This window comes from Siphateles boraxobius, unplaced genomic scaffold (genome assembly GCF_051911475.1).
Source record: "Siphateles boraxobius isolate OS27281-9 unplaced genomic scaffold, OSU_SipBor_1 9, whole genome shotgun sequence".
In the NCBI taxonomy this organism is placed as follows: Eukaryota; Metazoa; Chordata; class Actinopteri; order Cypriniformes; family Leuciscidae; genus Siphateles; species Siphateles boraxobius.
The window spans coordinates 8,923,891-8,939,618 of record NW_027509219.1 but is presented as its reverse complement, the minus strand read 5'-3'; the positions used below and the strand labels follow the sequence as shown (position 1 = coordinate 8,939,618).

General features: G+C 38.2%; 1 protein-coding gene across 4 annotated transcripts in view; it reads right to left on the bottom strand.

Annotated features, from left to right (window-relative positions):
- Nucleotides 1-15,728, bottom strand: part of sorbs3 (sorbin and SH3 domain containing 3) — a 66,593-nt gene that overhangs the window by 4,130 nt on the left and 46,735 nt on the right. For all 4 annotated transcript variants that reach the window (XM_077223484.1, XM_077223483.1, XM_077223486.1 and 1 more), the window contains exons 10-18: nt 11,984-12,058; nt 11,424-11,531; nt 9,184-9,239; nt 6,988-7,052; nt 6,293-6,342; nt 6,145-6,191; nt 5,784-5,898; nt 5,271-5,396; nt 3,327-3,839 (exon numbers count right to left, since the gene is read on the bottom strand). In XM_077223484.1, coding sequence (XP_077079599.1) covers nt 3,327-3,839; nt 5,271-5,396; nt 5,784-5,898; nt 6,145-6,191; nt 6,293-6,342; nt 6,988-7,052; nt 9,184-9,239; nt 11,424-11,531; nt 11,984-12,058 — 1,155 coding nt within the window. The remainder of the gene's footprint in view (nt 1-3,326; nt 3,840-5,270; nt 5,397-5,783; nt 5,899-6,144; nt 6,192-6,292; nt 6,343-6,987; nt 7,053-9,183; nt 9,240-11,423; nt 11,532-11,983; nt 12,059-15,728) is intronic.

The window sequence follows — 15,728 nt, the reverse complement described above, 5'->3', positions numbered from 1 at the left end:
GTGATGGAAAAGCTGAATTTTCAATTCTTTCAGTGTCACATGATCCTTCCTTCTAATATGCTGATTTGGTGCTTAAGAAACTTTTATTATTATTATTATTATTATACAGCCTGTAATTGATAATGTTTTGCTGCACACACAGCGATAACGCCGAGTTAACAAACAAAGTCTTTATTCCAAGTAATAAATATAAATACGCAATAATAAATAACTGTGTTTAAACTGAAACGAGAACCGACTAGAGACTGAACAAAAGGGGGCGTACATACAAGACGAACAATAACTGAAAGGTGATAGTTATACATAATCATAGAAACAAACAAACGTGAAGATAATCAATAAACTGAATGGAGCAGAGAAACAGAATAAAAAAAATTCAAACAGTGACACAGCCCTGATTTCCATAATATTACAAATAAGCTGATATAGCCTAATATTACATCATTTAATGATGCTGAGTACAAAAATATCAATAAAATTTTCCATCACAAAAGTTTTCACAAAGATTTTTCAAATTATATTTGTCAGCTTTAATGCACTTATCAAAAATATCAAAAGCAGTCAAATGTCAAAAGTTTAATGACAAAAAGAAGTAGGCTATTCAAAATGAATCTTTTAAAGCCGACCTGTGGTGAAAATCAAGCTTTTAATATTGTTTATCTGTGGTGTTTTAGCACTTTATGTGGTGTTTTTAATATGCTTTAAGACAAACCATGTACAAATTCATAAGTCAGCACCATTGCTGAGTATTTTCTCCTTAAAACTGCAGTGAACCCAAGGCCATGTCCACACGGACACGGGTATTTTTATAACCGGAGTTTTTCCTACAGCGTTTTTAAAAAAAATCCCGTCCACACATGCTCGGTCTCCGTCTACATGAAAACGTAAAAACACGCAATCAAGCGCGGTCAAGAGCATGCCACGCCAGCAGGCGGTGATATAAACCTTAACCCTAAAGCCACGTTGGCCAATCAGAAGCGCAAATCTGATGTCAAACACAGCTGATAACGGCGCACACTCTGACGTCGCAAGGCAAAAACCCCGGTTTCACTGTCTACACGACAACACTGTAACCGGCGTTTCTGAAAATCCTCACCCTGGCAGGGGTTTTCAAAAATGTTCGGTTTCAGTGCGTTTTCGTGTGGACGAACGGCCGAACCGCGTAAAAAAAGTCACGGTTATAAAAATACCCGTGTCCGTGTGGACAGGGGCCAAGACAGTCTCAAAAACGCGGTTTGAAATCGCTGGTGTTTCTGACGTCACAAACTACCTTGTAACCAATCACGTCAACGTGTGATCGTCAACGAGTGGATCTCTGAGCTGGCGTGAGTGAGTGGAGGTGGGACTAATTTGCATATTCATAGAACCGCGTATAATTAATGAGGCAGACTTACATTCAAGCTATTTTAAGGCATGAAGGAATTTTTTCAAGGAAAAACTTTAAATGTGTAATTTTAGTGATCAAAAATGAGTTTTAAGAGATACAATTATTGACTACAGGGGGACTTTATCTTTTTATAATCTGCAATGGAAAAATAAGCTCAAATACCCTTTTATTAGGCATAAAATAATGTCTCAGTGGAAGACAGGAATCATGTTTTTGTAATTAACTGATACAAGAGTCCTTCACCTTACAAATTATTCTCGAAAGCAAATAATGCTATGAAATGCACATCATATTTTGCGAGAAAGTGTGACATTCTAGCAAAGCAAGTTGTGCTATTTAAAGGTGCAGTGAGTGATTGCTGAGAAACACTGTAAATCAACACCCAAACAAAACATTTTGTGACTATTTGCTAGATGTCTATTCTGTGTGTGCTGAAAAAAAACGCTGTGTGGCGTATCTGCTCATGACAGAGAGAAAGTGAGAGAGCAGGATATTTGTGGAAAGAGAGATGGCTGAGATATTATCGAAGAAGACAATGTAAGAGGAATATAATTGGGAAAGAATGGGTTACGATCAGGCAAGAGCTAGGACCAGTGTTAATATTGCAAAAGCTTTCCGGCGCTGGAGCGACATCACAGAGCAGAACGGTTGCTTTGTTTCTGCTCGATTCTGAAGTAACATAGGCTGTTTCTAATTATTCGTTCTCATACTATGTCATCATCAACCGTCAAAGTTCAATTGCAATTCTCAAGAACGCAAGTACAGAGGACGCATGAAAGTGCCCGGATGTGTTACTTTGCTTAATTTTAATAAAGCGATAACCTGAAGAAAGCCTGCAGTATTTTTATTGGCATAATGAAAAAGAATCTGACAATGCATAGGTTACACATAGACTACTTATTTTCATAAATACATGTGGTAAAATAAAAAATATATAAATTATATGTAAACAATCTCTATAGTAATATGAAAGAAATGTTTTATTAGGTAATGACACTTGTTTGTGATGTTATGTTGTATTTATTGTGCATTAGCTGCTACTTATAATATGCTGGGACGGTCAGTTGAGCAGCAAGATCGCAGCACATCTCAATTTTCACAAAGATGCGTTCTGTGTTCTCGCGTATACAGGAGTATGCAAGTCCGTTCTTTGCTTTCTTGGAATTGAGAAACAGCTATTGGTTATTTTGCTGTTTCACAGAACCACGATATGCTTTTGTTGTCGAGAGATGTCTGATGTGAGTCGTTGCTTGGCTGGATGGTGTCTTTGGGTGTCAATTTCATTTATAAACAGTGTTTCTCAGAAAATGCTTACTGCACCTTTAATATTTTTTATTGGATTAATAACTTTTTTTTTAGGATTTTTTGATGTAACATCAGTGTCTATACTGACACTTTTGATCAATTTCATGCATACTTGCTGAAAAAATATTAATTTCTTAAAAAAATCATATTGACCCCAAACTTTTGAATGGTAGTGTACCAATGTATTGTACATTGGCCACATTATTTACCACAATACAAAGTATTCACTAAAAAAAACATCAGTAACACTTCACAATAAGGTTAATTAGTTAACATTAATTAATGTATTAGCAACGCGTGAACTAACATGAACTAACAATGAGCAATACATGATTTGTTACTGTATTAGTTCATTTTTGTTAATGTTAGTTCACAGAGAATTAAATAATGTTAACAAATACAACCTTCGATTTTAATCATGTATTAGTAAATGTTGAAGTTAATATTAGCTTAGATTAATAAATCCTGTAGAAGAATTGTTCATTCTTAGTTCATGTGAACAAAGGTAGTTAACTACTGTTAACTAATGAACCTTATTGTAAAGTGTTACCAAAACATCTGCTTAATAGGGCCTAGCTGATACAGAGGTTCATACATGTAAATATACAGTATAGTATTGTATCTCTGCACAAACCTGTGTGATGTACGGAGGGTGCGCTGGCATTGCGCCGGTGTTCGCTGGCAGTCCCGGGCCCTGCGGAGATGTCAGCACATGATTGGAGGCTGACACAGGTGATCTGGTGTCCTTTTCCAGTGGGTTGTGAGGGTGCAGCAATCCCGTCCAGTTGTTGCTGGGTGTGGTGGATGAAGTGGGGCCAGGCGAGAACAAAAAGTGGTTTGATGGTTTTGGGGAGATGGGCTGTGCATGTGACAGAGGGGAGCGTGATTGGCTGGAGTGTTTGTGAGGGGAAAGCTGGGGTTCGGGTGAGCGTGACAGGGGAGACAGGGGGGAGTGCTGTGGCCGGCCGGGACTGAGGGGCTCTGGGGTAAGAGTGGGAGAAGATGGAAAGTCATCACTGCTTTTAGTGCGGGGCATTTTGTTGACCTGGACGTAGCTGATGGGGAAGATTCCACTTCGGGTGGTGCCAGCGATACGACCCTCCAGCCAGTGATCATCAACACGCCTGGTGATTGAGATAATCTCGCCCTGAGACAGAGACACCGAACAGAACAAGAGAGAAGAAAGGTTTGGATGTGAAATATCATCGCTTATTACACGGTTCTTTGGAATATTTGATTCTGATTGGTCATTTGCAGCGTTCTGTGGTTGGATATTTGTGTATAATGGTGAAACTGTATAATTTACTATAATTGACTATAATTGTTCCAAACAACCATTTTCTTTACATAGCTGTGATAGTTAGGGCTGGAAGTCGATCACAAAGACTTGATTTACATGTCTGAACATGATATGATTAAGATTCATTACCCCAGTTACCAAACGTAAGCCTTAAAGCAGTGGTTCTCAGCCTTCTTGACTCCAAGGCTCCCCAAGCTGTTCATGATTTACTGGAAAGGGATTTTAATATTTAAATTTGATTTATGTTTTATATACATAAAGTTCCCTTGGCCTTTGGAATTAAAAAAGCCCCACATCATCACATTCCCTTCACCATACCTAGAGATTGGCATGGTGTTATTTCAGTTAGGCTAATAGCTGGTTTGATTTGTATTGAGAGATGATCTTATGGATAGTGCCTAATGCCAATCTCTAGGTATGGTGAAGGGAATGTGATGATGTGGGGCTTTTTTAATTCCAAAGGCCAAGGGAACTTTATTAGGATGCTTATTATCCTGGATCCATGAAATAACTGGCCTTTAAAAAAAAAAATCTGCCTGCTTCTATGGGAATTTAACATAGGGGTGTCCTGACTTATGCAACCTGTATTTTAAGGTAGAACATTTATTAATTTACAATCCATTATTCATATGCAAAGAAATTTGGTGTCCTTAAAGGTTGGATTTTTCCTAATTTTTTTAATTAAGGCATTAAGATCAATTTCCAAAAGATGATTTAGCATGGGTGTGTTCACTTATGCTAGGCACTGTATATTAGGCTAATAATTAGGCTATTTCAGAAGAAAAACACTGGTTGAGGGTGTTAATTAAAAATTAAATTTAATGTTCATTTTGTCATCTTGAGGTCACCTTTGAATGTTGCTGAGACCCCTAGTGGGCCCCGGACCACTGTTTGACCCTCTGGTCATTTTTATATTTTTATAATAAACATAAAGTTCGAACTTTTTTTAAGTTCACGTTATCAAACTTTTTTCACCAGCAATAATTTGTCAAGTTTCGTCTCTAAAAAGAGATTTGGTTTAAAAACTTAAATCTGTGCTCTAAATCGTTCAGGATTTACGACTATCAGGTCTATGCTCAAAAAGTGAATAAATGGAGTATAAATACAGTGTAAATATAATTTAGTACCACAAAATTCAGCTGCAAATGCTATTAATAAGGTTTCCATGGCTCACTTAAGAACCGTAAAAATTAGTCTGCAGTAAAATATTTTATGATAATGAACTGTACATAATTAATTACTTGTAGTGTATGGTAGAGTGTGTGGTATTTATGGCACCTTTCTGAAGGACAGTTCCACAGGCAGGTCGGCATTGAAGTTGAACAGGGCAACAGCCTCTCCATACTCCAACACCTGGATGGTAGGAGACTTTATTGGAGTGGGCTTCTCCGTTGGAGGAATAATCTGGAAAGAAAAGATAGGAAGGGATGTAAATGACAAAAGACGACGAGATGCAGTGTTTCATTTGCATACTCATGGACACTTATTTGACTGCACTGACACTATCGAAAGTGAAGTAAACTGGACTTGAATCGAGCTGGGTGATGACATCACTGTTTTCTACAGAGCTGCTTTAGAGCTGAATTGAACTCATTTCATTAGTTACGAACTTTACACAGTTATTGAACTGAACTGAATCAATATGAAATATGAAAAAATGACACTAATGTCTTTTTGAGCTGCTTTACATCATAGATCATTATTTTCCTGTTTATCCCATGTAAAGCTGGTTTGAAATCATCTTTACTGTATAAAGCACTATATAAATAAAGGTGACTTGACTTGACAAACCTCCACATAGCTGGTGGGAAAGATTCCCACTCTCCCATGATGCTCTCCTTCATACCAGTTGGCATCCACCTGTCGGTGTATGTACACAACATCACCTTTTTGTAATGTCAGCTCCCTATGGATGACAGATCGGAGACAATAATAATGGATTAGGGAATATAGGGTGTGTGATTATAAATGTGGTAAAAGTGCATTAAATTAATAATACTGAATAACAAATCAGAGAACTTTATTTAATTTATTTTTAGTAGCATTTGCCTTTTTTTTTTTATCAGACTTCCCAAGTAACCTTCTACCGTGTCCAGTTCTGAAAATAATTATGAATAATGAAATCTGTTTTGTGTCTTTTGTTTCTACTTACTTTGGTGACTGTGCTTGGAAACTAAATTTGGCTCGGGCAGCTTTCATCTGTGTAGAAAAAAAAAAAAAATACAGGCGTTCTTTCTCAAAGTCTGTGTCAAATATGTACTTTCCATCCAAACTTCAAGGAAAAAGATCAAATGCTGTACCTTTCTCTCTTCTTTCTTAGGTGGGAAATCCATGTCTGAGGATGTGCGACCTGTAGAGGGAAGAGAAGATCAGATATCAGCCAATAATATTCCAAAATCAATAGCAGAATTGTGTCTATTATCCATGTTTTTTAGCAATTATTGGTTGCTTCTTCAGCTTTAAGCACTTTTATGTCCCAGGGTGAAGAATGTAGTGATCATATGAAGTATTTGCGGCTGATATGCGCCTCGGTGAGCACTTTTACCACACTGAGGTGAGCTCCACGGCAGACTTACACCTAACAGTCGCCATTGCATCACGAATGTGCGGACTTAGCATTCCATTTGGGACAGGGCCTTGGAAGATTGAATCAAAATTACCTTTATTTTGCTCAAAACCATTTCAGTGGGCCTCCAGCTCTGCACACGTAAATGTGTTTAGAGTGGCAGACTCTTTCTGCATTTATCTCCAGGAAAAACAACTGGAAAAATCTAATCTGCAATCAAGACCTCCATCCTGCTCCTTGTTACACATTTCCTGTCCTGATGAAAGTGATTGACTTCATTTGTTTTCCTCATTTCACAGAAATGTGTTTACTTTGTATTAATTGTGCAAATTGTGCCTTGGGGAATGAGAAGAGAGGAGAAGATTGGCGAGAAGTTCAAGGAAATAGGAAAAAGAGGACGGGGGGGATAGGAAGATGACTGTATCTTACCATCAGCATGCGTGAGGCTTGCTGTTGTGCCCTGCTTTATGGCTGAGCAGGGGATTATGGGATAGCTGGAAAAGGAAAACAAAATTATCATGTGACACACACCATATAAAGGAAGAACACTGAAGTCAAAAACAGTGAGGTGAAATTTTACATCTAATACACTGATATCATTTCTTAAAAATAATTATTAGTTATTAGTAAGTAAGAACAATTTTACGAATTCTTTCATGTCTCAGATGTTTTGCCTAGACAGCAGAGATTAAGTGGAGATCACTTAGAGACTTTTCTAGAGTCTCCTCAGGTTTTTCCCAAAGAAAGAAACCAATAATCTCAGGTATGTCTCAAAATGTGCTCAAATTTGCCATGCAAGACACCAAAATCTGCAATCGAGATGAACATGAACTCCAACATTTGTCATCAAAAACTCTCAAGACCAAACAATTTAAGCTATTCGCGTTCATTTTACAGCACTATATTCAACAATTTCATATTTATACCTATTTTAAATTAATAAATGGAGACAACACTGATACACAAACGAACAACCCAGATCTCAGTCTCCTGAGCTTTGAAAAAAACAACCTTCCTCTGAGTTACATAGGAGACTCAAGGAAGACAGGAAGAATTCCATAAAACACAACAGATGGTCTGTCTCAGCTCAAGGATCCAGTTTGACTTATGGGAATATTTATGAATATGTGACAGAACTGAGAGATTTAACTAATGGTAGAGGTTTCTGCTGCTCTAAACATCTTTAAAATATAATACTGTGCAAGATAACACTGTATAAAATATCTCTTGAATCAAGTTTTTTTTTATCCCAAATAGTTTTACTAATTTTAAGCACATCATACTTTTGCTCAAGTAAATGTGCCTTTTTAACAATATTTCTACATATAACTGATTTTTTTCTCTTGTGGGGATGAATATTTGACAATGAACTGAATAATTACATAGTTACATAAAAAAATGATGTTGATGAAATGGCAGCATAACAATTCTTGAACTCAACAACCAGTTAACAGGTTTTCAGCCCCGGGGTTGATAATCATTCCAGAAAGAGGGAAGCAGTAAAACTGTCCTCATTCTGTATCCTTTTTGTAGCATTTATGGCATTTTGAGGGTGGGGAGGTAGTCGGCAGGGGGCTGAAGGGGGCAGAAAACATCAACATGCCACAGAAAAACAGAGGGAGAACTCAAGAATGTGTCAGATCCAGTGAGATATGGGCCCCTGGCGAGCAAATACTGAACCTTAAGGTGTCAGAATGGGCATGAACATCTGAAGTATAGGCCTGGAGGGACCTAACTTTGCCTTTTATAGCTCTGCTGTGTCAAAGCACATAAAGAGGGGGATAACTGCATGTGGAGCAGCGATGCGGGCAGAAAAACTGTGGAGACACAGACATCTAAACTGTGTCTAATACAGTTTAAGAACCAATACTGTACCACTGTATTAACAGGATGAACAAGGTCAAGCATGTGAGTAAAGACCTGGACATCCTCAATTTTAACGCCACACACACTGAGACACTCTCACAAATACACAAACATATGAACAGGCACACAAAGAGCTCAGCATGGGGTCGGGTATGTGGGCCGACGGCCAAAGAGTCAACAATTAACCAATCAGACGAGGAGACAGGCCGGGCATGTCATATGACCTTAATAAGAGAGTGAAAACAACAGGGAAATCTGCTGCATTTGTCACACTGTATTATAATTAATTAGACAGACGAATCATCAGATATTATTTCTATAAATCATTTCAAAGACGAAACTTGTAATTCTGGCCTTGTCAAAAGCTTAAACTACTTCATCCCACCTGTTCACATAATATTGTAATATAATGGTACATATAAGACATATGCAGAGAGATTATGATACAGGATAATTATATTATATTATATTATATTTATATTATATTATATTATATTATATTATATTATATTATATTATATTATATTATATTATATTATATTATTGACTTCAAACATTACTTAAATTTCCATGACTTAAAAGCCATTTATGGCTATATAACATATATAAAACTATACTATTAGTATAGATTAAGACTGACCCAAACTCATAAGAGTGAATTTTCTATTAAAAACAATTTTAGTTTAGTTTAGTTTGATTTTGCTGACTTTTCGGGCCATATTTTCCCCAAAGTATAATTAAGTAAACTTAGAGACTTACCTGTTTTCTTGCCTGTTCTCTTCGGTTCTTGTAGCTGCTGTGTTGGCTTTGGCTCCCTGAAAATAGAAATCACTATTTCATTCACCTCTAACACACATGAACTCTCCTAAAGACACAGTTCAACGGGAGTATTTGGGAGCAGCTCGAAAGCAATCTCAAGAGGCGGTGACCATTCCTGAACAGAGAGCTGCACTGCTCCCCTGGGTCCTATACTCCATGTATTTAGGTTGCAATTGTAAATTAGAGGTCTGGGTTCGGGTTAATATTTCATAAATAGCTTCGGGTTCGGGTTTGTGACTAAAGAAAAACTCTATCTATCTATCTGTTTATCAATGTATATATATATATATATATATATATATATATATATATATATATATATATATATATGCGTGTGTGTGTGTGTGTGTGTGTGTGTGTGTGTGTGTGTGTGTGTGTGTGTGTGTGTGTGTGTGTGTGTGTGTGTGTGTGTGTGTGTAGATAGATAGATACATTTATTTGTGTGTGCTGACTGCTGAGGGGGCCATTGTGTCTTGATGATGTGTTTGTTTACATCTATTTGTTTGCTGATCGTTGCATGCAATCTTAAAATACAGCATATTATAAAAAGGCATTTGCTGTGAGAAACGGACTTCGGGTTCAATCTTAAAATGTAACCGTTCCGGTCAGGTCGGGTGGGGCTAGACACTCCCGGGTAAGGGCCGGATTCGAGTTTCAGTTTAAAGCCTGTGCAGACCTCTATTGTAAATCTGAATCAGATGGAACTGGTGATGTGAGGTCATCAGCTAAGATTTCCACAGTTTGTAATTCACAAGCACATGGGGAATCGTAAAGCCTTAAACAATTAAAGGTGCAGAATTCGTTGAGCCAAAAGCTTCTTTTAGATTAAAGGAATTGTTCAAATTTTAGCGAATAGCAATTTAAATATCAGTCTGTTTTCACATAAAATCTATGGATTTATATTTTCTTATTTTTGAAGCTGTAAATGATTTAGTGTTGTTTAATTTCTATTGTATGATATAGAGAACTTATGTCTAATAATATTGTTTAATATATGTCTTTGTTAGTTTTTTTAATGTATTTTTATTAGTGCTGGGCAATGATTAATCTCATCCAAAATAAACGTTTGTGTTTACATAATATACGTGTGTGTACTGTGTATAATTATTTTGTATATATAATACACACATATGCATGTATATATATTTAAGAAATATATACTGTATATATATTTATACATAATGTATATTAAATATAAATATTTTATATATAAATAACATGTTTCTTAAATATATATATATATGTGTATATATATATATATATATATATATATATATATATATATATATATATATATATATATATATATATACATGCATGTGTGTGTATTTATATATTCAAAGTGGACAGTAATTAACAGTACACACACATATATTATGTAAACACAAACTTTTATTTTAGATGCGATTAATCGCGATTAATCGTTGCCCAGCACTCATTTTTATTTTACTTATATGTGTGTGAGGAAAAAAATGATGGACAGTTGATGACAGAATTTTCCTTTTTGGGTGAACTGTCTCTTTAAGAATCACAGAAAGAGAGTCATGGCAAGAAAAGGACCAAATAAACACGGCTGGGATTTAAAGAGCAGACATTGTGCAGGCTGGCTTGATTCACAGGCAAGAGTAGTGGTGGGCGGCTGCAGACTTTGTCTGTTCAGCATGACAGGAAGTGATAGAGAGGATCAGCATGCACAGCTGTCAGAGTAGGGCCTACATCCAGCGACCTGAAGCACACTGGCAGGAAGGTAACAGCAGTGGCCAGAAACAGAGAAAAAGCCTTTGACTTTTTTTTTATTTTGGCACAATAAGTACGAGATTAAGACTAATACCTTGTCTGAAGGGTGGGGGAATTTTTAAGAAACCGGTGAGGTCATAATGGATGACTAAAGTCTGACTAGAAGTCCAAAAGATTTAAAAAAAAACATTTAGAGAGATTGAAAAAGGACGCCAAATACAACTTCTCAAATGATCTCAATATCTTATCTAACTGCAGTGTCGGATTTTCTTTGATGCTCACTCTCTAAACCTTTGTGGAAAGTATTTGTTTTGTATTGAAATGTACAGGCCACAAACCACAACCACAAGAACAAGAAGTTGAACTGAAATTTAAATTGGAGTGACAGGAAAATTGTTTGGTATATATATATATATGTAATGTGTAGAATGGAGAGTCAGTACCTCACCCCTGCCTCGCCGCTGCTGCTTCTGTGAGAGTTTCCTCTCCAGACCACGAATGTCTGAGTCCAGCTCCGCCTCAAAGCGGTTCAGCTCCGACACCAGTGTAGCCTGGACAACAGAATGACAACCAGTTCACACACAGCATATGCATTTTTATGTAAAACTATTGGTGTGGTATTTATATTTTATGTAAAACTATTGGTGTAACACACAAATCTAAATGTAATCTAGGACTTCATGCGATTTCATTGTATTTGAACTTTCACAGTGTAAAAATCACAAGGTAATTGGCAATAAAGAGCGTCTGAAGTATTTGCAGAAGAGGATGGCAGAAAAGGAATAGCCTTCATTTATTCAGATTATGCGGAGTACACAGGAATAGTCCAACAGCATGAAAGTATTTTCTTCAGAATAAAGACAAATCAGAAAATTATGGGTATGTTTGTATATTGTAACAAATGTACCTCTAAAAATGACCAATAGATGCGTTATTAATATAATAATAACAGAAAGCGAGATGTGTTCAGATTTATGTCTGATGTAGAAGTGCAGACACTCACCTCTATAGATGGAGATCTGGGTTGAGGTTTAACCGGGGTGTGATATGACGGCAGCTGGGACGCAGACCTCAGAGACTAAAAACAAATCAAATACCAACTGAGACTACAACATCATACAATGTAATTAACCCACATTTAGACACATTTATTTGTTACCTAAAGAGCAGAATTGAATGGCAGCTAACAACTTTACTAAAGCCAAGTCAGGCATCTAGAACACCGTAAGACATGATAAGTAATGCATCTTTCAAATATGTTAAAGTCCCCTGTTGTCAATAATTGTAACCCTTAAAACAAATATTTAACCACCAAAATGACATATTTTTAAAAAAATTCCTTGCAAATAGCTTGAATGTAACTCTACACCCTTGCCTCATTTAGTCTCATGTGATTCAATGAATATGCAAATTAGCCCCGCTTCCACTCACTCACACCAGCTCAGAGATCCACTCGTTTACAACAACACCTTGACCTGATTGGTTACAAGGTAGTTTGTGACGTCAGAAACACCAGCGATTTCAAACCGCGTTGTTTAGACTGTCTTTGGTTCACTGCAGAAGGAGAAAATACTCAGAAATGGTGCTGACTTATGAATCTGCACATGGTTTGTCTTAAAGCACATTAAAAAAACCCACATAGACATATAAACATTTTTGAATTTCAACACAAGGGGACTTAAACAAAGCAAAGCTGTTTTTAGTAGATAGCTGTCACATTAAGGCACATGAGGGAAAACAGAATGAAAAGAAGAAACAGCACTTGGTGCTTTTAAAACACACAAGCGGTTAACAGGTTTAATACGAATCACAAGACAGCCTTCACACAGCTCCACAACTGGAGATGAAACAATAGATTCTTTTATTCTCTTATTCACACAAAGCCAGACATAAAGTCAGTCATAAACAATCAGGAGTCCTGACAAACATCTTAATCTGAGAATTTTCAGAGAATTTAATAATACCACTTCTCTCATGGCCCCCGAATGACACCACTTTTATAGGCCTCTGTGAAAAGTTTTGAGAGTGAATGTAATCAAAACCGAAGTCTCCAGATAATTGCGCTACTGCGCTACTGCTCCACGGACAATACACTGGTCACTCCACTGCACACCTCAGATCACTTCCTCCTCACTCTCAACCTCAACCTGCCTCAGAACACAACACACACTCCTCCACAGGTCACCTTTTGACGGAACCGACGCTAACTTTCACCCTCTCACCTATCCTCTTTGGTCTCATCCACACTTCCTCCACCTGATCAGCTCTCAGCACTAGATACTAACAGTGCAACTGATACTCTTTTCTCCACTTTAACATCCTGCTTGGACAACTTCTGTCCCCTTTCCTCCAGGCCAGGTAATCCAGGCCACACCCTCTGCCCCCTTGTTATCTGATATTCTCTGCGAACATCATACTAAACTCAGGGGTGCAGAGAGGAAGTGGCGCAAATCGAAAGATCCGACAGACCTGGGTCTTTATCAATCCCTCCTCTCTTCCTTCTCTGCTAATATCTCTACTGCTAAAATGGCTTACTATCACAACAAAATTTTCAATTCTTCTGACTCTCGCATGCTTTTCAAAACCTTCTCCTCTCTTCTTAACCCTCCTCCTCCTCCTTCATCAACACTAACAGCTGACGATTTTGCCACATTCTTCATAGAAAAAACAACCACCATCAGCGGCCAATTTACCAATCCACACACATTTTACCAACAAACGCACACATTCTACCCTCCTTCTCTCTACTTTCAGAGGCGGGAGTCTCTAAACTCCTCCTTTCCAATCGCCCTACTACCTGTCCGCTTGATCCTATCCCCACTAATCTACTTCAAGCCATTTCTTCCTCAGTTGTACCCACACTCACGCACATCATAAACACCTCTCTTCACACTGGTACCTTTCCCACAGCTTTTAAGCAGGCTCGAGTAACCCCACTGCTTAAGAAACCCAATCTAAATCCAGCACATCTAACAAGTTACAGACCGGTATCTCTTCTTCCATTTGTCGCGAAAACACTTGAACGAGTTTTCAACCAGATCTCCTCCTTTCTTACACAGAACAACCTCTTGGACAACAATCAGTTTGGTTTCAAAAGCGGACACTCAACTGAGACTGCCCTGCTCTCAGTAATTGAAGCTCTGAGACTGGCAAGAGCAGCTTCCAAATCCTCAGTTCTCATCCTGCTGGATCTGTCTGCTGCCTTTGACACAGTTAACCACCAGATCCTCCTGTCAATCCTAAAGATGAAGAGCATCTCGGCAACTGCACTCCAATGGTCGAGTCTTACCTCTCAGGTAGGTCCTTTAGGGTGTCGTGGAGAGGTGTGGCATCTAAGACCCAACATCTAGCTACTGGGGTGCCTCAGGGCTCAGTGCTTGGACCACTCCTCTTCTCCATCTACATGACATCACTAGGATCTGTGATTCAGAAACATGGCTTTTCCTATCATTGCTACGCTGATGACAGGCAAGTCTACCTCTCATTCCAGCCTGACGATCCGACGGTAGCTCCTCGTATCTCAGCCTGCCTGACAGACATTTCTGGCTGGATGAAGGACCACCACCTTCAACTAAACCTTGCGAAAACAGAGCTAGTTGTGGTCCCGGCCAACCCAACACTTCATCACAACTTCTCCATTCAGCTAGGCTCGTCATTCATAACTCCATCAAGGTCATAACTCCATCACCTTGGGGTTGTAATTGATGATCAGTTGAAATTCACAGACCACATTGCTAGAACTGCCCGATCCTGCAGATTTGCCTTGCACAACATTAGGAGGATCAGGCCATTCCTCACAGAGCATGCTACACAACTCCTTGTACAAGCACTTGTTTTATCCAGACTGGACTATTGCAATGCTCTCCTGGCTGGTCTTCCAGCTTGCTCTGTCAAACCTCTACAATTGATCCAGAATGCTGCAGCCAGAGTAGTCTTTAATGAGCCAAAGCGAGCACACGCCACTCCTCTCCTCACACAATTGCACTGGTTGCCAGTTGCCGCTCGCATTAAATTCAAGGCACTGACGTTGCCTACAGAACAACCACTGGCACGGCTCCCTCTTACCTAAACTCATTACTTCAGACTTATGTGCCATCCGGAAACTTGCGCTCTGCTAGCGAATGTCGTCTTGTGGTACCATCTCAAAGAGGCACAAAATCTCTTTCTCGGACCTTTACCATGACTGTTCCCTGTTGGTGGAATGATCTGCCTAACTCAACCAGAGCTTCTGAGTCAGTAGCCACTTTCAAGAAACTGCTGAAGACGTATCTTTTTCGGCAGCACTTGATTCAGTAATACTAACACTTTCTCTTCTCTTCTATTCTATTTAAAAAAAATAAAAAAAAATAAACTGCACTAAAGTTAAACTGAGAGGGGTTATAGCACTTACGTATTGTTGTCCTACTGTTAGTTTAAATGCTTCTATTGTTCTCATTTGTAAGTCGCTTTGGATAAAAGCGTCTGCTAAATGAATAAATGTAAATGTAAATAATTGAAATGTAGGCTACACTACTATACTACACTACTAAAAAGGTCATTTGTTTACAGTAATAAATTACTTTGTAATCGGCTATAGTGTTTTATTACATGGCTTGGTTGAATTCTAATGTAGAATGCGGTCTGTTATTTCTTGATAACAGACCGCTGCTAAGTATAACACACCGTTTGCCATGAAAAACAGAGCGTTGCCATGGCCGCAGGATTCTAACCGTAGAGACGGAACGGACTATTTTCTTTAGCGGAAGCAA